At 30.4% G+C, this 22,941-nt stretch overlaps 1 protein-coding gene across 5 annotated transcripts; it reads left to right on the top strand.

Moving 5' to 3' along the window:
* The first annotated feature begins 1,101 nt into the window (after nucleotides 1–1,101).
* On the top strand, nucleotides 1,102–11,549 carry LOC8262814 (ACT domain-containing protein ACR12). Of its 5 annotated transcripts, XM_048375698.1 has the most exons (12): nucleotides 1,347–1,413; nucleotides 1,575–1,629; nucleotides 3,180–3,645; nucleotides 3,942–3,978; nucleotides 6,992–7,111; nucleotides 8,207–8,301; nucleotides 9,251–9,335; nucleotides 9,487–9,546; nucleotides 10,598–10,653; nucleotides 10,757–10,862; nucleotides 10,958–11,026; nucleotides 11,272–11,549. In XM_048375698.1, exons 3-12 carry the CDS (start codon nucleotides 3,605–3,607, stop codon nucleotides 11,332–11,334), a joined length of 732 nt encoding a protein of 243 aa, XP_048231655.1. In that variant the 5' UTR covers nucleotides 1,347–1,413; nucleotides 1,575–1,629; nucleotides 3,180–3,604; the 3' UTR covers nucleotides 11,335–11,549. The 5 variants fall into 5 exon arrangements, 4 of the variants coding, with proteins under 4 accessions (XP_048231654.1, XP_015576016.1, XP_048231655.1 ...); XM_048375697.1 differs by lacking the exons at nucleotides 3,180–3,645; nucleotides 3,942–3,978 and having other exon boundaries at nucleotides 1,107–1,413; nucleotides 1,572–1,629; XM_015720530.3 differs by lacking the exons at nucleotides 3,180–3,645; nucleotides 3,942–3,978 and having other exon boundaries at nucleotides 1,111–1,413.
* Nucleotides 11,550–22,941: the final 11,392 nt, after the last annotated feature.

The following is a 22,941-nucleotide window of genomic DNA, read 5'->3' on the forward strand; positions in this document are numbered from 1 at the left end:
AAAAATTGTATATAGATTTGTTAAGATTTGACAATTGAATATTTAAACTTTTAAAAAGTATAATTTAGTGTGTGAAATAAAAAATTATTAATATTTAAGTGTATAGAACTAATAACCTATATAAAAGAAGTTGAATAATTATAAAAATAGTATGCAAATTTGTTAAAATTTGACATTCAAATATTTAAAATTTTAAAAATTACAATTTGGTGTGTAGATATAATAAATACTTACAATTGAGTATATATAGCAGGTTAATAGCAATTACAGATTTATAATCTTAAAAAATATATTATTTGCTTAATAAATTAAAGAAAATAAAATGTCAATTTTTTTAAAAAAGTATCTATTTCTAATAGATTAATACATTATTCTTATTGCCACCATCTTTAAAAGATATTTCTATCCAATTTTGAGCGATATTTTATCTTTTTCAACCCATTACTATAAATATTTAAAATAAAATCGATCATTTTTTAGAATGATAATTTTAACTATAATATTAATTAGTACTATATAGCTTTATGATATGTATAATATTTATTTAAATATTTTTATTATTTTTATGAAAGATTTATCTTCTTTTATATAAATATCATCTTTCACTATAAAAATATAATAGAGTTTTATTTATCTACATTATATTTTTTATATATCTAATGACTGATTTCACACGCTTAAATATTAATATTTTTTAATTTCACACACTCAATTGTAACTTTTAAAAACTTAAATACTTGATTAATAAATTTTAACAAATTGATGCACCATTTTATAATAAACTGATAAAGATAACCTCTAATTTCTTGTTGATTTTCTATATATATTTAATTGTAAATATTAATAGGTTTATATATCAAATTATAACTTTTAAAAATTTACACAGTTAACTGTTAAAATCTAAGAAAATAAAATACACTTTTTGGTAATTATCCCATTCTTTTTTTACATTGGTTGGAACCACCAAGAACTAGCTGATTTCAAGAGCCACATAACCTGAACTGGCGGTTCAAAACCTGAACCGGCAGTTCATGACCCGTGGCGGGGCCTAATCATACGTGGATTGCAACAACTGCAATCACCTCAGTGTGTCCCACTCCCACACCACGATGACGCCACACCCTTTGCTCTACTCTCTAATAATTTCTCCAGCCTCCGTAATCAACTTCTCCAAAACCAACAAAACAGCCCACTCTCTTACCGATCGAATTTGAATCCCTCCACAATAAATTTGCATTCCATGGCTGCCTTCACTAATAATCTCTTATATTCTTCTTCTTCTCTTCCCCAATTCCCTTATCAACATAATTTATCAAAGCAATTCACTCTTAAAACCTCTCCTTTTACTATTATTATTCCTCATCATTCCAATTCTTCTCTCATTCATCCCCAAAATCAAATTCCCAGAAGAAGGTAAAGCAATCAAATCTTCAATTGAATTTGGGTTTCCTTGTTAGGTTGTAATTTTATCTTCCTGGATTTATTTCATCTGCAAAATAAAAAATACAAATATGTATGACATATTTCTTTAATGCTTAATCAACCTAATGATTGGTTTAATTTTGTTGTAGCAGGATTGTTTTGTATGCTTCCACCAATAATACAAATGCACCAAGCTCAATCCCATTGGTCAGCAGTATTCTAGCTTTCTTGATTTTTTTATTAAATTTCTCCACTTTCAAATGCTAATTAGATTGTTGGAGGAGGGAAAAAGATTATTATGTGAGACATGAGGTCATTACAGTAGGGTAATCTTGTTATTATTATTATTACTGGTATGGTTAAGCAAATTCAAAATTAGTTATAATGAAGCAAGTTTAAGCCACAAGAGTAATAAAATCATTAGGCATTTGGATTGGAGCCAGGCATTGATGGTATCTCTTATTTTCGCTGAAAGTTCAAGTTATATATGTTGGGTATTTGGAGTTTTTGCAATGCTGGTTATGGATGCAGTTAAGAGAAACTCGGTATATATGTGTAGTTGAGGATATCAGTTCAGTAGTAATGGAGTTTAATTCATCATTTGAATTGATCAGAGTCATTTATGTTAGCATACATGTGAACAAATGATTTTTCAGTACAAACTCTCAAATGTCCCAACTTGGGAGCTAATTTTGGTTGATTGTGGGTTTCGGGATGGAAGGTTATGGTGAAAATTATGAACCATAGGAAGACTTGTTACTTTTCTGTTAGGAAATCATTCGGAAAGGTTAAGTTCCCTAAAAAATAATAATCACTTAGAAATTGTTGGTTGAGGGATGCAGTATTATGCCAAGTTGACATTATATTTTTACAAAGACTGGGTCTGCTGTTAAGAATTTCTTTTTTCTTTTTTCTTTTCGTTCTAAACTGTATTGTTCATATTCATTGGTAGGAAGCATGGCATTTGGAGGTGTTATATGTGGTTACTGAGATTAAGTTTGACATCCCAACATGTTTCTGTTTTGGCTGCAGAGTACCCTGGCTTAACCTGCCATTTATGGATTAGAAGTTGCATGGCTTTATTTTCGGTTTTCCCTCTTAACTTAGGCACTCTGTCTTGCACTTCCCTGTACCAGGATGTATAATCTTCTAGAATTTCATCTGAATACCAAAAAGGGGATGCATTCTGTCATGTGGGAAGTAGATGGGAGGGAAGCTTGGAGAAAGAGAATAAAAAAGGGTCTTAAACAATGATTTCTAGCAGCCAACCTATAATATCTAGCTTTGATCGCCTGCAGAATGTTTGTAGGCATAGATTTTATTTCTTATCTATGCTGAGATGTTTCATCTAAAATTCTCTATGGCTCTGTTTTTTTCTTTTTTTCCTTATTTTCCCACTGAAAAACTTGGGTTGAGAAACTATCATATAAATACATAACCCGTGATACATGCACAAAATATTTTGGGGTTGGGGTTGGGGTTTTACGCTGTACTACAAATGCTTCAGATCCTATTGATCCTCATGTTTGAGAAATTATTGTTGTGATTTGGTGTCAGTGGTTTTTTTGGCTTGATTATTTCCTTGTTGGTTTCACTGTGTCTCAATTTAATGGCTTGCAAGTTGGTTTTCTTCCGTAAACAAATGGTGTAGATAGTTGTCTCAACTTGAAGATGGTGCACAAAAGGCCTTTCTTAGAAGGCCCTAGTTTCTTACTAGAAAGTTGTTGACTTTGCATGATTCTAAACTTTTATGGCAGATCGTCAATAATGACAGACAAGAAAGACTGCAACCTTATTAATTTGATTGCATATGATATATGGAAAAGGCTACTTAGCCCAAGAGCTTTGTACTGGTTTAGTTATCCTGCTCAACATGATATCTTTCTATTTGTAGCAAATGATGCCCACACATCATTTTTTCTAGGACTAGTAACATTGTACTTGTATTGAAGCGTTTGTGCTTCAATACAATATTTGATCTCAGACATTTTTACTTAATATGTCATCTCTTCTTTTATTATATATGTGGATGTCCACTATGAAAAGGGTGTTTGTGTGACACCATAATTTCTCCTTTTCTTCCAAATAAATAGCTGTTCTACATCCACGAGTCGTTATGTATTTTGTTTGAAACTCTTGGAACTTGGAACACTTGTGGCTTGGATTGTGCTTGGTAAATGTTATGGGTGCGTTTGGGATTGCGGTTGGGTGTTCAAAAAGCAGGTTTGGAAATTTTTTGATTTAATATATTGATTTTTTTTAATTTATTTATAAACTGCTTTTCTGAAACCTGCTTTTAGAAAATGCATAAATTCACCTGCTTTTTTGAGAAAAGCAATTTTCAAAACTTAAAAAATCATTCAAAATAAAAATTGAGGTTGGAAAAGCGCTTTCCCAAACTCAATGCCAAACTCACCTTACATAGATTTATTAGCATTCGAGTTTTTATTCATTTGATTGGTTATATGTTAAAGACCATTATAAGAGTATAACTGTTACAGTCTTGCGTTTGGCATCAGGTTATGGGTCTATAATTCACCACAAGATCGAAAGAAGGTGAAGAGTGTTTGCTGGAATTCTTCCTTTTCGACCTATGTTGAATGATAAGGGCTCATTAGAGAGAACCCTACGATCTTTGAACTTTAGGAGTTCACAACCTTCAACAAATTTCTTCTTGTCTTATTCCATTAGAAAATAACATTTAAATAGTTACAAGAGAGGGTAGGCTAGCCTCTAACTCTTAAAGCCTACTTGCCATAATTAAGAACAAACAATTAAGGAAGACTATATAAGGAAGATCCTAAGATTTACCTATAATAACTAAATAGGAAATTAACTAGCAAAATATTAAGAAAGACAATTAAGGAAAACTTAATGATTCTAAGAATTACCTATAATAGCTAAATAGGAAATTAATTAGTAAAATATTAGAATACTGTAACGTCACTCCCTCCCTCGGAAATGCACTTGTCCTCAAGTGCAAAGATAACTGTTGCTGTTGTAGAAAATTCACCTTTCCCTCTTCATGCAGCCTCTAACTTGTAGTCTATGGAGCACATATGCCCGTATTAGCATAGATAGAACTTTTAGGCTCCAATTTTACCTTATTGTAGCCTCATCCATCCTTGGGTTGTTCATTATTTTCCCAAATTTTCATGGAGAACAGCCTTGTGCATTGATGACCTTTTACGTACTGCTCCTCGCAGTTGAAACAGAGCCCTTTACTTCACCTTTCTTCCATCCCTGCCCTAGTGAGACGTTTCACCATCGATGGCCTAGTTGGATTGGTGTTGATTTTTCATTGCATAGGTGGAAGGCTATTATTTTGCCACCCTCCCTGTCTCTCATACAAGTGGGCCAAACTCATTGCACTAGTCAAGACTTTTGGATGTTGAACTCTACCTCTAGTGCAATATAATCTTGCAAACCATTAATGAATAATTGCACCTCCTGCTCTGCAATTAGAGGGTTTGCACATGCTGCAAGTTGCTTAAACAAATGCTGGTACTCCGTGACTGTCCTATCTTGCTTTAGTTTTGCTAATTCACCAAATTTATTATTGCGAATAGGCGGGCCAAATCTTAGATTATATTGTCGCTCAAAATCATCCCAACTCTAGTAAGGTCAGTCTCTTTCCATCTTTAAAAACCATAATTGTGCGTTACCTCTAGATGGAAAGATGCCAAGCCCACTTTATCTTCCTCAGAGATATGCTGGTGACGACAAAAATGTTCTCATCTATTTAACCAGCCTAGAGGGTCATCTTGACCACTATAACAAGGAAAATCCAGTTTGGAATACCTTGGCATAAGAACCACTCTCAGCTGGTTCCAAACTACTATTTATCATTGTTGGCTTTGTCAACTCTGCCTCCACTGACACTGCTATCCTGATGTCCACTATGCCATGCTGACTTCGCTGCTGCAATCTCTTGGGACAGACCTTCCAATTTCTCAGTTAAGTCTTTGTCCCTATGAGCCATCTCTTCAGCTACATGTAATTTGTCATCTTGATACATCTTTATAAACGCCTGCTACTGTAAACTTTATAAATCACTCATTTCAGCATGCTCTGATACCAAGTTGTTACGGTTCTCCATTTGGGATCGGGTTATGGATCTATGATTCACCATAGGATTGAAAGAAGATGAAGAGTGTTTGCTGGAATTTCTTCCTTTTCGACCTGCGTTGAATTATAGTTAAGGGCTCATTATAGAGAGCCCTACGATCTCTGAACTTTAGGAGTTCACAACCTTGAACAAATTTCTGCTTGTCTTATTCCTTAAGAAAATAACGTTTAAATACTTACAAGAGAGGGTAGGCTAGCCTATAACTCTTAAACCCTACTTGCCATAATTAAGAATAAACAATTAAGGAAAACTTATATAAGGAAGATTTTAAGATTTATCTATAATGACTAAATAGGAAATTAATTAGCAAAATATTAAGAAAGACAATTAAGGAAAACTTAAAGATTCTAAATATCACCTATAATAGCTAAATAGGAAATTAATTAGTAAAATATTGGAATACTGTAACAATAACCTTCACTAGTAGGCTTTTATGTGAATCTAATTTTTTATAAACATGCTTCGCATGTGACTTGTTATTATATAAACTTGTTAAAAATCTCATAGTACATATATGTTGTTTTATTTAGTAAATTAATGCTAAAAATATTAGTATAAAAAATCAAAATAATAAAAAAATATTTTCTTTTTATGTTACTATTGTTAGTTTTTCTTTTGCACGTGATTTGTAAATTTATAAATCCAATTTTATTGTATATCAAATAATCTTTAGCCTAATATTATAAATATTCTGAATTAAGTTGAATATTCTAAACTAAATTACAATAAATTTTTTCTTGTTATTAAATTTACTTGTAAATGTGAATGACTAATTTCATAATTTTACAGTGACTCTTTATCCTAAATAAAATAATACCTTTGAATAAATTTTGTTAGTTTATTATCTACCTTCTATAGTAAATGACTTTTTATAATTAAACAATGATTCTTCTCCTAAAAAGGAGCATATTTTAATTACATATTTACCTCATCTTAAGATAACAATTAATAAAAGATTAGTAAGGGCTCTTAATTAAATTTATTTGCTATTCCCTATCGTACTTTTTAAAATATTCTAGATTATAAATATTCAAATAAAATGAGGATTGTTGCATGTATAGTGTGTTAAATTCAACATAAAGTTTGCGATTTTTCCCTTTCACATATTATTGTTTTTGTTTAAATTATTTTCTATAAAATATATATTTTTATTGTATTTTAAATTAATATTTTGTTTTAGAAAAATTAAAAATTTATATTAAAATAATTGGCATAAGGTAACTTTAAAGGCAAATATAATTATTACTTATGTTTAAAACTGCTTAAATATTAATTTTTAATATCTGCTTAAATTTTATTTAAATTTAAACATATTAATAAATAAGATAACTCTATTTTTGTCAATTCATTAAAACTATATGCCCAGTTGATCCAAAACTATTTTCCCCTGATAACCACTTCTATATATAATATGATTTATGGTATGTATGGTACTTGCAGAATTTTGAACAGGATGCCGATGTTCCTATGCCAGTACTTCTGATAGATCAAGATTCTGATTCTGATGCAACAAGCGTACAAGTAAGCTTTGGAGATCGGCTTGGAGCTCTCATTGACACGGTAAAATAATCTTTTTTACTAAGACCATTGCTGCACCGGAAATTGTACTTTCATCAGCATGCATCTCCAAGAAGCAGTTAGCCTCTGTAAAGGGTAGTTGGCCCTCCCACAAACCCCAAGCTCCCCATTAATTGTATACTGTGACCCACGGCCTTTCTCATAGAATGAAAGGCTTTAAAGATATCATTTTGATAATATGTTTCTTTTCATTTATAATGCATACTGAGGTATCTGCAGTGATAAAGATTTTTGAGTGGAAGCTTAGGCTTTGTTCACTCGAGGAAAGTAACTTTCAATAGGAATTATTTTCTGTAAAGTTATTTTCTAAGAGAATTAATTATTTATCTTTTTTTTACTATGAGAAAGACTGAAAGCCATTTGGAAATTGTTCTTGGTGTTTGAAGCACATTAGAAAAAGTTGATATTGCTTAAATAAGAAAAAGATGCGAATGCTCCATATTTTTTCATTTGGAGTAAATTGGGATGGTCATTAAGGGAATTAGTTGTGTTTGGTGATGAGACAGGTGGGTACTTTCCAATGTGATTCTTTTACAAGTTCTTGTCGTTTTATATCATGTAAATTTCTAGAGAATGGTTACCTATTTGGAGAGACTTCCTGTTTCCCAAATAGGAAGTTTCTTTTCTTGAAAATGGCTTAATTTTCTCTTTTAGATAAACAATTTTAAGTGACAATTTGCTTATGCACATCAAACACCAAAAGCCTGCAGAAAGTGTCTTTTAGTATATTATTTTTCACAAAATAAACAGTCTCTAAGTCATCAATTATTTATGCCATCAGAGATAGGGTGCTTTGGCATACAACCACCATCGGCTTGAGCCAATGCATGTGCTTCAACTAATATTATATACAGCTTCATGCCCAATGTGAACTTTAATTTATATTTTTGGACTGTGACCTATATATTTGTTTCCTTGAGCTAATGCGTGAGCTATTATCAACATCATTATTCAGTCTAAAATGGCCTTGATGACAGACTTTGGAGCTGACCTTGTAAGAAATTGCTTAATGCATGATTATTTACTTAAGGCATTCTGGAATAACACAATGAATATAATTGGTTTATCGTAGGACAGATGAAGGCCTTGAAAGATTTGGGATTGGATGTGGCAAAGGGTTCTGTTCTCACTGAAGGATCTGTCAAGCAAATAAAATTCTTCATTACACGCTTGTGAGTTATCTTTTTTATTCAGGTTCTGTTCATTATGAAATGGTTTATCATGTCTGTTTTTCTGGTTTGTTCATTATCTTGTACCATTAGTTAGACAGTTTCCTCATTTTGCTGCATGCAATAGGTCAAACTATTTTCTTTCAATGGGCACATCTCCATATAAGATAACAACAATCATCTACATAAAATTATTTCAACTGTATATATTGATGTTCCATTTGCCCTATGGTTTAACCAGCTGACTTAGTTTTGGAGTGTTTATCCTCCTGTTACTAGAAATTTTACGAGTTAAATCTGGGTTTGGATATGAGTTGGTTGGATAAAGCTTGAATTTGAATCAAGTCTTAACTCAGAGATCTTGTCAGAATCAGCTTTTTTGTCAACATCATACATTAAAGAACAGACTTATGAAGAACCTCGTGAGCTAATAGCTTATCATATGTGTGGTGCTTTTATCCTATAGTTTGTCTGAGCTCCTGATTTGCAGATGTATTGTTTCCTAGATCTGTCAACAAATTTGCAATTGAATACTAGTGACAGAATTATAAGAGGAAACTAGATTTTGAGGCAATAAGAGACTTGGAGAAGTAAGAGAGATAATTCCATGTTTCAGTTACTTTGCCGGTAATTGGATTGTATGAGAGAAAGCATGAACCTCCATAAAAAAATTGAAACTGATGCGAAAGAATCTTCTGGTTTATCTCTTGCTACTCTTTTCAGAAACTGGTGCCCCAGCCTTCTTTTCTCGCTTTTCTTTGACACTTAGAGAGTGTATTTCATTGTGTTTTCATCAATCTGCATGTATGGAAATTTCATAAGATGTTACATTACTTGGTTACATGAACATTTAAAATATATACATATGCCAACATATCAGCCTGATAATTACATAATACTATATGTTTTATTACAAGTCTTGGCATTTAGAGATTGCTTTTGATTATGCCAGAGACAGTGGGCGCAAGGTTGAAGATCCTGACATGCTAGAGAGAATTCGACTTACCATCATTAACAATCTTTTGAAATACCATCCGGTATGCATATTGAATTCCTATTGTTGTCTTAGAACCTTACTTCTTATTTTCTATGTTATCTTTTGAATGCTACAGGGTGCTCTAAGAAAAGTTTATGCTTGACATCTACATGTTATGACAATGAATTTCTCTCTTTTGGCTCTCTTGCTAGGAATCTAGTGAGCAACTTGCTATGGGTGAGGCTTTTGGAATAAAAGCTCCTGAGAGAAAGGTAGCACTGCCATTTATTTTTTATTTTAACTTACTGAACTTGTCATTACTAATTTGTTTTACCATTTGTCTCCTGATCTTAAAGTGACCTGGTTAGTGCTTACTCATTCTCTTGAATATTTTACCTTCAGTGTTTGGAACATGTTTGTATAAGAGTAATTATTAATGTTCGCCATGGAGAGTCAATTGAAGCTTGATACTTCTAATTTGTGATCTGGCTGTTGCTTTGACATAAACTTTCTGACATCGCCATACAGTATTGCACTATGTTACTGAAATAGTAAACTAAAGAGTCTCCATGCTTAATAGCACTCAGCATGATACTGTGTTTTTGTTGATATGCCTCTATCATTTTTAGTTGGTTGAGGATTCACACCTTGCCTTATTCTTGGCTTTGAGATGATTTAAACTTTTTCAGATATTTGCTTCGTCATAGTTAGGCACATATGCCTCAAAATATTACATTTATGAGGAATAATAGTACTTAAATGTGTCTGAACTTTGAAGAAAGTCATAAATTAACAGCTAAGAGTGCTCCAATATGTCGAATGTATATGCTCAAATCCACAGAATATGAAACCTCTTGATGATGATACCACTGGATTGTAGGTTATTCATATAAAATGAAATATTTACCTTGAGCAAGGTGGCTTGTGACTGCAAGATTTGAGTTCTTTGAGCACTAAATTCTCATGGTGTTATAATGAAGAAAATTAAGAGATGGATACTTTTGAACCTGAAAACGACTGAATGATCTTTATTTTCTTTCTTGAATTTATGCGTACAGACTCCTTAATCCAGATTCTAGTATGAAGAACAACATTTAGTAAGACGTGATCTTTCCCTCTAGTTTTCTGTTGGCTTATTTGTTAAGTGGTCTCTTCACATCTGGTGACACTGGTTGATTGCATCAAAGTTTATTTTACGAAGATCTGATGCACCATCTTCCTGTACTTGCTACATATAATTAAGCTTTTTGTATTTTAAGATCGTCAGATGTGTCTTGCATGTGCTTTCAAATTTGAGCTAGATTCTTTATTTTTACATGGCAGCTTGATGTTGATATTGCAACTCATATTCATGTAAAAGATGATGGACCTAAGAGGAGGTATGCATCTTCAAAGAATAGCAATTTAGCATTACATTTCAGGAGCTATATGTGTTATTCTTTTTCACAACATATTAAATTAAAGGAATCTTTATTTTGTCAGCTTGCTTTACATTGAGACAGCAGATAGACCTGGATTACTTGTAGAAATGATCAAAATCATGGCTGATATTAATGTTGATGTCGAATCAGCAGAGATTGATACAGAAGTCTCTCTCTTCCCACCCCCAAAACACACACTGACATATGCCTTTTAAGTATTTGTTGCCCTCTCTTTTCATTAACTTCTCCTTGTCACATCCAGGGATTGGTAGCCAAGGACAAGTTTCATGTCAGCTACAGAGGTGCAGCATTAAACAGTTCAATGTCTCAGGTAACAGCTGACTGTGGCAGTTGTTTGAAGATTATTGAACATCCATTGTTGGGTTATATGAACTCTCAATTCATTTGCTTGCTTTTTCCTGCCTCAATGAAGTAATGCTGGTAGTCATGAATTCATTGTCTGCGTAGGGAATGTTCTTGCTATAAAAGCCAGACTTGAATTGACCTTCTTTGAATTGCTTATTTCTAATTCTTTTACACACTGATCCTTCTCTCGATTTTCTTTTTACTCTTCAGGTGCTGGTAAACTGTTTGCGTTACTACCTTCGGAGGCCAGAAACAGATGTAGATAGCTACTAACACTTGGAGCCACTTTTCAGTTGGAAACCGAATGTAAAACGGTCTCTGTACCAAAATCATATTCAGCATAAAGTCACCTGTTAAGCTTGTATGTATATCTCTAGATACTGAAGGACATGCCCTTGAATTGAAATCTGATGCTTGTGGAACAAAAATGCCTGGGACCCCATCCTTCATCCTAAGAGATAATCAACATGGAATGTTGAAAACTCAAACTTTGCTTGTTTCTTGTCTAGCTATACTTTTGAGGATCTGTACACTTCCAGTGTTGAAGTCAGAAGGCAATGAGATCAGAAAGGTTTGATCTTTTCAAACAAAAGCTTTTTCCTTTCTTAATGAATTGAAACAATAGCAAACATTTAAAATAAGCTAATAGTTAATTTAATTGGATATATATATATAACATATATATATAGACGGTCATAATTAATAAATTTGGTGGATTAAAAGTCAATAAACATTAGAAATATTAATTTATTAAATTTATGAAAAATAAAAGTATTAAATAATATGAGTAATTTATTCTAAGCAAATAATATATATATATAATTAATAAGTTACTTTTTAGAGATAAATATAAAAAGCATTTCGTAGGTTTTCTAATTTATAATTTCAAATATTTTTTTCAAATAAAGAGAAGGATCAAGTATTTTTTTCCAAAAAAAAGTATTTTATCTTTAAAACATTTTGATTCACAAAAATTTAGCCGTTTTTATTCCATTTAGTCTTTTATTATTATGTTAATAATATGAGTTTATAGTTTAATAACGCTTAGTTTTTTATTTAACTATTAAATCTATTTTATCATATTAATAACTTTTTAAACTATAATTTGATAATAAAACAATAAAATTAGGAGTTATTAAGCTCTAAATTTATTTTATTAAATAACAATATGATAATAAGAGTGAAAATGAAATTTTTTTAATGGTGAGATTTTTTTTATTACGATTTATAATTAGATATTTTTATTTTTCTGAAAAATTATATTTAAAATTATAAAATGTTGAAATTATATGGTATTTTTTTATACCTATTTTAAAGTATTGTTATAAAAAAAGTACAAATTAAATACAACGATAAAAATAAATATATTCTAAAACAATTCAAGATGGTTGCATTCTTTAATTTTTATCTTATACTTTTTTTTTTTGTATTTAGTAATTTGAAAATTTATCGAATAACTTTTATATTTTCAAATCTACCACCAATCATTAGCATTGATATAATAAAAATTAAGAGAAAATTTATATTATTTATTCCTAAATGTAGATTCGGTCGAAGTCCAACAATTTTATTAGGCACAACTTAAAAGCATGTAGAGAAATTTATATTATATACACTTAAATCTAGAATTAATTGTAAAAGTTCTTATTTTGTTTTGTTATATTTTTATGCTTTTACATTATGTTTTTACGTTTTCACACTATACTATTTGGAGTGACTCATGTTTCAGTATAAAATTTAATACACCAGTGGATTAGTGAAGTTTGATTTTAGTGGAGATGTTAATTTCATCATTTGAAATAATAAATACATGTCATGAAGTCCTTCATTATTTACTTTCTTATCATGGCAAAGACTACTAGCAATTTGCTCATGCATAATTATATTATTAATTTTATATTTAAAATTTTATATTTATATTATATATAATTTAACTTATAATTATAATAGTATAAAAATAAATTATATTTTTAATTTTATGATATTCTTATTTACACCTATATAATGTATTTTTGTGAGATTTCTATATGTATTATATGCTAAGATAAATAAATATGAGAAGTATATATACTTGTCAATTTTAATTTTTTATATATTTTATTGCAATATTAAACAGTTGATACTTCATTCAAAATCTATTACTTCTATTAAGTCATATAGTGAGATTTTTGCATAATCTTTTATTCGTTGCTTTAGTATTGTTGCGACTACTAAGATTTTCTTAGTATTTGTGCAAGTATTGCCACTTTTTTTTCGTAATACAACAGCTGCGTAAAATAAAGTAGAAATAAGAATTAATATAATATTAAAATAAAATAATTTAAGAAAAATATGGTAACTCAAATATACTTAATGAAAAATAAATAGCACATCTACATATACCTCGAAATATTTAATATTCTAAAAATATTAAATTAATAAAGTACCATTAAAAAGATTTAAATAAAATAAAAATTTATATTATTATAACAAGAACCCAATCATGTTCAATATATATCTTCACAAAAACAATTTTAAATAATCTACTTCTTTTTTCTTTAATACATATAAATAAAAAATTAAAAAATTAATAATATGTTGCATTGACAAGTTGATCGGTGTTTTTTTATGGAAAAGAAAAAGAGAAATTGGTTAAAAGAAAACATGTTATAGAAACATGAGAAAAAAAAAATCAGATTAAGAGCTTTTTATGTTATATAATTAGTTACTTTTGAATGATTTTGGTTGATTTTGGGTTTATATTTGGTTGATTTTCATATCTATGAATAATTGTCTTCAATTTTTTTCTTGATTATATATATATATATATATATATATATATATATATATATATAGTTTTCCCTTTTGGTATCAGAGCCTTTCCGGATTCTTGGGAAGAAAAGATTATCTGCATATAAGAAATTTTAAAATCATTTTAATCTACATCATATCTCTAATAAACAAACTTGTTCATTTATGCACAGTAGTAAGTCCCGTCTGATTTAAGGGCAGTAAATCTGGTGGTTTGGTCCACGTTTGTTTAGAAAGTTATTTTGATTTATTTTAAAATGAATTTAGAACCTTTTTTCCTGTAGATCTTTTTCTTTCTCAAACTCTTCTACCTCTGAGTCTTCAAGGTCAAAAGGATTAGTAAATAGTGAGGAAATCACTATTGAAGATTTTTCATAACATATTGATGATTGAAAAATACCCAAGATTCAAAGGAAATAAATATATGAGTTTTCAAAGTTTCATCTCTTCAAAACTGATTTTACTATCAAAACTGAAGAAAGAGATATTCAAATTTCAAAGCCTTTTGAAGAAATTTATCTTTTGAACCCAAAGACCCTCCAGAAGTATAAAGAAAAAGGCTATAAATACATTCATATAGGCCTTGTCCAGGTAAGAATAAAACCCCTTACCAGAGAAGGTTTAGATACTTTCATCTTAGCAGTCTTTACCCCCTCTTCATCATCACCATCTGCAATAACCCAAAATCTAGAAGCAGAAATCAACATGATTTCAAAAGATTTTCAAATCAATAAAAAGCTTTTACATGAAGATTTCTATTCAAAGAAAAACCATTCCAAAAAACTTTGGTTTTTTAAACATTTTCCATAAGAAAAGGACAGTATCCAGGAAAGATACTACCAATTTTGCATACAAAATAGAATCCAAATTAAATTTTTTGATTGGTTTCAGATTTATTGCAAAGAAAATAGTATTCTTTATCATTTCAAAGAAAAACTCATTAGTCCTGTTACTGTAAGGAACAAGACTCCAGAGTGGAAGGTCGGAAAAAACCAAACCATCCAGTCTGAACATCCTCCCTTTAGGAAAATAACCATTTCTTATGGAGAGAACGAAATAGAAGCCGCACCTTACAAATTAGTAGGAGAGGAGCTTTAGAAAAATGTCAAGAATATTGTTCAGCAGAACAATTTCTCAAATACCTATCTTAACACAATAGGGAAACAACTTGTTAGGATATAAAGCAAGATTCAAAAACCTCCTACAGTCATCACCTCTCCAATCTCCAACATTGGTCATCCAAAAGAGATAAGCCAAACAGAAAAGCTCAAAAACCAGTCTTCAAACCCTACCAGATCTCAAAGCCTAGTCAAGACCAATTTCAGAAGCAAACTGAGTTTGCTAGAGCAGTCAGGGAACATCTTAGCAAATTAGCCACTTCTGAGTCCTCCAAAAACCTAGTACCTAATACTCCTCAAAGCAGTAGGAATATCAGTGCTATAGATCAAGCACAAAGAATGAATCCGATGATTCAAAGCTTGAAGGTGTCACTGAAAAACCCTCCAACATCAACAGATTGAGATGGCAAGCCCCTAGATTGACTTGACATACTTCTAGGAATACTGCCCCGGATTTAGGGATAGAAAATAGAAATAATATCCTCACCCAATCTAGATTCAATGCCTCTTCTGTCTATGAATGGAACATAGATGAAATGTCAGAATACAACATTCTTGGTCTCTTACAACAGGTGACCATGGCAGCCAATACCTACAAAACCCAAAGCGGTACCTCTGATAGAGCCATTGTTGAGCTCCTTATAGTTGGATTTTCTGGCCAGCTTAAAGGATGGTGGGATTACCATCTCACACAAATACAGCAGCTCCAAATCCTAGGTGCCATCCAAACCACCATAGAAGCGACCCCCATCTTAGATGAGCTAGGAAATCCTATTGAGGATGCTGTGTCAACCTTAATCTTGACGATTTCCCTCCATTTTATAGGAGACCATTCTCTACTAAAAGATAAGAACACTGAGCTTCTCAGGCAATCTAACCTGCAAAAAACTTAGCAACTTCTAAGCTTATAAAGATACTTTCCTGACCAGAGTCATGCTTAGGGAAGATTCAAACCAACCTTTCTGGAAAGAGAAATTCTTAGCTGGTTTACCTAAGATACTAGGTGAAAGGGTTAGGAATACCATAAGAGAAGCCCATAATGGCCAGATCCCTTATGATTTCTACACTTATGGTGAATTAGTTAGCCTTACTCAGAAAGAGGGATTGAAGATTTGCCATGACCTTAAACTCTAAAGACAACTCAAATGGGAAATGAAGAAGACTAGGCAGGAGCCAGGTAGCTTTTGTAATCAATTTAAGTATAATCCCATATAACTTTCCCCTACCTGCAAAGGAAAATGCAAAGAAGATTTTTCTAAATCTTTTAAGAAAAAATATTTTTTCAAAAATAGGAAAGCGCCCAAAAATAAAGAGAATTTCTACAAAAGGCCATCCTCTTCTAAATTTCCAAAACAAAATTCCAAAAAAGATTTTAGCAAAATTACTTGCTACAAATGTGAAAAAAAGGGTCACACTTCAAAGTATTGCAAGTTTTCTAAAAAATTTCATGAGCTCCAAATAGAAGAAGAAATTTTGAACAAAATTTCAGCTCTTCTTGTTGATTCCTCTGAATCAAAATTTTTGAATAATGAGGAAGAGTTTCAAATTGATGAAATTAAAACCTCATCCGATTATTCTGAATCAGAATCAGATGATATTCCAAAGAATATTAATATGCTCACTAGGCAATAAGAAGCTCTTCTTCAAGCCGTCAAGAATATTAATGACCCTCAAATCCAAAAATAAGTTTTGAAAGAAATTCTAAAAACTGAAACCCTAGTCCCTTCTTCTAGTAAGAACACCTATGATCTTACTATGATCTTGGAAAAAGGAAAAAAGTTAAAGAACCCTCTCCCTACTATCCAAGAACTTCAAAAAGAAATCAAAACCATTAAAACAGAACTCAAAGATTTGAAAGAAAAACAAAAAAAAAACGATTTTGTTTTGCTCCAAAGCTTGATTCTTAAATAAAATAGTGATTATGATTCTGAAGAAGAAAATGATTTTCAAAATCTTGAGGTTTCTGAAAATGTCCCAGAAAAATTCATTAATGTTTTAAAAGAAATAACCTCAAGAAAATATTTGATTCAAATAAAACTCATTTTCCTTGATGATTTCCAGATAGAAACTATAGCTTTGTTTGATACGGGAGCAGACCTCAACTGTATCAATTATGAGCTAGTTCCTAAAAGATATCATCAAGAAACTAAAGAAAGGCTCACCTCAGCCAATAGTTTAAAGATCAGAATTGCGGAAAAACTGAAGCTGCAATTCTAAACAACAATATTGCTCTAAAAAATATTTTTATTCTTACAAAGGATTTACAACAAACTGTTATTTTGGGAACTCCTTTTAAAGACATTATAGCTATCCTTGGGTTAGACGAATTATCCGAAGAGGATCGCTTAACTGTAGCAAGAGCACGAAAAATTGAGCGTTTCTTATCACAACCCTTTTTTGTAGCAGAAGTATTACGGGTTCCCCGGGGAAATATGTCGGTTAGCAGAAACTATTCATTTCAAAGTAACTACTGCTGGTATCATTTTTAAAGCTAAAGATTCAAAGATTGTTTTTTCTTTTTTAGAAAAACCCAAGAAGAGAAATTTCAATCTTATAAAAGCTCACTCAATTTATAATTTTGAGATAAATGCTTTAATTAAAGGAAAACAAACCCAGCTTTTCCACCTAAAACAAGATATGGGTTTAAAAAGAATCCAAAGCCAATTGCAAAATGATTTTGTCCAAAGAAAAATTTATGATTTGCAAAAGAAAATTAAAAAAGAAGTTTGTTCTGATCTTCCTAATGCTTTTTGGAAAAGAAAACAGCATATGGTGGATTTACCATATGAAAAAGATTTTAGTGACAAACAAATTCCTACCAAAGCCAGACCTATCCAAATGAATGAAACCCTTGAAAGCCATTGTAGAGTAGAAATAAAAGATTTAGAGCAAAAGGGTTTAATTACCAAATCCAGATCCCCCTCTAAAGATTGATACAAAACTGCATTTACAGTTCCATTTGGCCAGTACGAATGGAATGTGATGCCTTTTGGATTAAAAAAATGCTCCTTCTGAATTTCAAAAAATCATGAATGATATTTTCAATCCTTATTCAAAGTTTTGCATTGTTTATATCGATGATGTGTTAATCTTTTCAAATTCTCTAGAGCAACATTTCAAACATTTGGAGACATTTTTCTATATTGTTAAGAAAAATGGTCTAGTAGTTTGAAAGTCCAAGGTATCTTTATTCCAGATAAAAATTAGATTTCTTGGACACTACATCTCCCCGGGAAACTATCACCCCAATTGAAAGGTCTCTAGCTTTTACTTCAAAATTTCCAGATAAAATTTTAGAAAAAATTCAATTGCAAAGGTTCCTTGGCAGTTTAAATTATGTCATGGATTTTTATCTAAATTTGAACTGTTTAGCAAAACCCCTCCATGATAGATTAAAGAAAAATCCTCCTACATGGACTGATGAGCATACAAAGATTGTCCAAAGCATTAAAAAGCAAGTTTCTGAAATTTCATGTTTACACCTAGTTGATCCATCTGCATTCAAAATTGTTGAAACTGATGCATCAAATTTAAGTTATGGTGGAATTCTCAAACAAGTTCAAAACAACAAAGAATGTTTTGTTCAGTTTACTTCTGCACACTGGAATGATACACACAAAAATTATTCAACTATCAAAAAAGAAATTCTTTCGATAGTTTTATGCATTTCAAAATTCCAAAGTGACCTTTTAAACCAAAAATTTCTTTTAAGGATTGATTGTAAATACGCGAAAGAAGTATTACAAAAAGATGTTCAAAATATAGCTTCAAAATAAATTTTTGCCAGATGGCAAGCTATTCTTTCCGTTTTTGATTTTGAAATCGAATACATAAGAGGAGATTCGAATTCAATCCCAAACTTTCTAACCAGAGAGTTCCTTCAAAAACAGGAGTGACAATGCCAAGAAAATCGAGAGCAAAAGACAAAGAAGAAAAGCCAACAACAAATACAAAAGCTGTTCAAAGCCCAAAAAAAGGAGATTTTGCCCTCCTCTTCAAAGCTTATCAGAACCTGGACTGAGATCATCTAGGAAGAAATAGATAAAAGCAAAGAAGACCCGGCCCAATTTCAAATTCAGGAGTGGCTTGCACAGCAAACTCCCGAGTTTTTAAAGATGGTCGAAGAATATTCAAAGCAAGTAGTAGAGCTTTACCCCGAGATTTCTCCAAAGTCATCCTCCTCTTCAAACAAAGGTAAAAGTAAACTCTCTATTCCTTTTTCAAAACCCGAGATAGCAATTTTTTCTCAAAATCTACCTCAGAGCTCTCAAAGTATTTCAAAGCCTAACTCACAAGAAATAGTTTTGTCACAAACAAAACTTTTCAAAACCAATAAAAATGTAGAAAAGTAAAACTTTCAAAGCATCTTAACTATTGAGGAAGGATTCTGTACAGAAAGCCCCTCAAAACTTGTTTTAAAAGTTTTCCCTCCAGGATGGAACTTTAAACCCTGGAATAAATCAAAACCCCAATCTTACTACCAGTCTATCTATGAGGTAACTGGTTCTGCAAAATTCAAACACTTCAAAAAGCATAAAGACCACAAAGACCCAGTATATTCCTCATGCACCATCTAAAAAATCCTTCACCCTTCAGATTGCGGAATGGATTTACATTCACCAAGATCTTTTCCAACCTCCCTCCAAAGCACCTACCCTTCAAGCCTAAATACATCTTTCAACTATTGGGATTACCAACAAGCTTGGTTTAATACCTTTCTTTTACAAAATGAAGGACAGAGCCATTCTTGGCTTTTCTACTTCGACACAAGCACAATCCAAACTTCAAAAATCCCATATTGGTAACCACGGTGGAATTGTTATGGCAACATTCCAGAAACCATAATTCTAGAAGTTCTCCCTTTGTTTAACCTATTCGAAGCTCACTATAAACCCAACAAATAGAAAGACGTTTTCCTCCCTTATTTCTATTTTGTTCAAACTTCTTTCTCCTCTGGGTATGTGTATGGTATTTCCATTTCAACCAAGCAGCAGATGGAGAAATCATCCTTGCCCGAAGATTCAAAGTTAAATGGTGGGATAAATTCAACCACCAAAAAAATTATCTTTAAAGAGGGTACAAAGTTTTCTTTCAAAAAATAGCTTCTTGCCACCTCCGAAAGAACATACCACTTTTCTGGCATAAAAGTCTTTCATTATTCCAAAGCTAGCGGTGGCTCAAACAGAAAAAGATTTCTTACAATTGATCAAACAATTGTCAAAGACCGCCTCTTCAAAAGGAAAATCTAAAGCTTCATCTTCCTCTTCCAGCACTAGCTCAGCAGCAATTGATCTAGATGGTGACTCGAACGAAGATGACTGTTTTGGGATATTTAAGCCCATCAAATGATATGTTTGTAAAGCCCTTGGGTTGAAAACCAGAAATGACAGTCCAAGACAATTCTGCAATGGGCCAAATGCCCAACATAAAAAAAAAGTCTTTAAAAGAAAAGAAAATAGATAAAAGACTTTCCACCGTTACTTTTTTAAAGAAAAAGATTCCTCAATGATGAAGCGTGGCAGACAATTCCTGCAAAAGACGTGGAGCCCCTCACTCCATTATCAAAAGCATCCAAAAGACCTGGAGCCCCTCACTCCATTATGAAGAGCATCCAAAGCAAGAATTATTGAGCCTCAAGGCTGAAGACCTCTATAAATAAAGGAGCTACCAAAGAAGAAGGCGGACTGAAAAATAACAAGAAACTCTTGTATTCTTCAAGTCATACAATTAGAAATATAGTGAGAAAAGAGAGTGTGAGCTAGAGAGTGATAGTGAGAAACCACCTTCCTCTTGTATTCAACTACTCTTGTAAGTTATATTTCTTTTGTTTAAGCTTTCATTTTAAAGTTTTTATTTCAAAGTTTGTATATTTGTTCATCCATCAATAATAATTTGTTATTTTATTATCTTATTTTTCATTTTTATTTAAGATTTAACAAGTGTATGCTGTGCTTGCCTCGTCTGAGGATCCTGCACACCCGAAACTTAGATTATATAGTTTCATTATGAATTTTTATGTAAAGCTTTTTACTTTTTTGTTTGTTTTAAGTCTTTATGTAATTAAATCATTTTGTTGATGTTCGGTTGATATTTGGTTGATGTTTGGTTGATTTCAGATACATGAAGAAGTATCTTTAATTTATTTCTTTAAATTGTTATTTACTTATTGAAGATAATCTAGAATATTAGAAATTAATCTTTTCTTGAAAAAATAGTTTTAAGTTCCTTGACCCAAAATATTAGAAATTAATTTTTTTCTTGAAAAATTATTTTTTAACATTTAGATTTACCCTATTTTGTGCTTTATTATGGTTGTTTTCTATTTGTTTTATTTATACGAAAAAGAATTAAAAATGAAAAAAAATTGAAATCATGACTGCAATTAAAAAATGATTTGCATAAATTTTCATGCTATTAGATAATAAAAAGTAAAACAATAACTATAGAGAAATTATAAAATAATATAATTAATTCTATAATTAATTAAAAAAGGATTATAAAAAAAGTAATAAAAAATATACTGATATATTAATTTTTTATTTTAAGATATTTATAACTTCAAGGTATTTTATTTTTTAAAAAATGATAACCTCAAAATAATTTGTGATAAATATAATTCTTATTTAATTTAAATTATGAAGGTAAATGAGTGTAAAGTAATTTATAAATTAAAATATAATAAATAATTAAATTTATAAATGAAAAAAATGGATAGTTACTTAACAGGCTATCATATTTTTCAAAAACTGAAAAATATGGATTACAATTGCTTCAAATATAATGTTTTAATTTAAAAAGATATCTACTTAAAATTTAATTTAATAAATAAATAAATTATAAAAAACACTCCAAGATAAATAGTAGCTAAAACATGTTACCATGACAATTTTAAAATTTCAAGCTATCAAGGTATCTTTTAGTTAACTAAAAATCTAAGCTAATTAAAAAAATATAATTACATTAATAATATAGATTTAAAAAAGAAAGTATAAAAAGTATAAGAAAAAATAAGTAACTTCTAAAATTTAAAAATAAATAAGCAAAGAAAAAAATGAAAAATTATTAAAAAAATTATTTTCTCTAGGATAAAACATATGGCACTAAAACAAAATTGTTTGAAAAGGAAATGTTAATATTGAGAAAAAACACAATGAAATGAAGTTGGAAAATTAAGAGTGTATTTTTGCAAAAAAAAAATCAGCTTAAAAAAAAAAGATTTTTGTAAGTGTTTTTCTTGAGATAAAAGTGTTATTTACTGATGATTTATGTAAGCAACCTTATTTGTAGCCCAATTTTATAAGCCCATAAGGTTTTAACCAATGATTTGATTACTGACTCATATTATATTTTTTAAGCCATGAGCTAGGAATTATTAAGAATAATCATTGATGACTATTAAAAAACGTGATTATTAAAGGTTTAAAGAAGTGGAAAAAGTAAAAACTGTAGTGGAGATCCATAATATAGTTTTTCAGTGTAATAAAATTATATAGTATTTATTTTTCGTTAATAAAAGAATATTTCCATGTGTTTGTATAATGATTTATTGTAAGGTACCTCAGAATTAATTTTTTATATTTTATTAAAAAATAAAACATGAAATAATTATAATATTATAGCTTTGTGGTTTGTATTTGTTCATTTACAAATAAATAAAGAATATCATAATAATAAGATGTCTAAAAAGTTTGAGACAACTTTCATTCGAATCCGAATGGAAAAAAATTAAAATTATAAATAGATAAATATTAAAAAAATAAAATTAGAAAAATTTAAAATACAAATATTAATTAATAACATATATATAAATTTATAATATATTTTATAATTTAAAATAAAAATAAAATTATTTGATAGAATTTTATTTTATAAATAATTCTTTATAATAAAATTTAATATAAAGATTTCATTTTGAGGGGCTCCTACATGCCTATCTTTTTTCTTGGTTCTCCATTCCAAAACTATCATGTCA

This window comes from Ricinus communis, chromosome 6, assembly GCF_019578655.1.
Source record: "Ricinus communis isolate WT05 ecotype wild-type chromosome 6, ASM1957865v1, whole genome shotgun sequence".
In the NCBI taxonomy this organism is placed as follows: domain Eukaryota; kingdom Viridiplantae; phylum Streptophyta; class Magnoliopsida; order Malpighiales; family Euphorbiaceae; genus Ricinus; species Ricinus communis.

Bases quoted from the DNA above. Each gene is read 5' to 3' on its own strand.
- LOC8262814 (XM_048375697.1), top strand. From the start codon at position 1,241: ATGGCTGCCTTCACTAATAATCTCTTATATTCTTCTTCTTCTCTTCCC. The intron at 1,630-6,991 runs GTCAGCAGTATT...TGGTACTTGCAG, and splicing joins CACCAAGCTCAATCCCATTG to AATTTTGAACAGGATGCCGA. The intron at 8,302-9,250 runs GTGAGTTATCTT...TGATTATGCCAG, and splicing joins AAATTCTTCATTACACGCTT to AGACAGTGGGCGCAAGGTTG.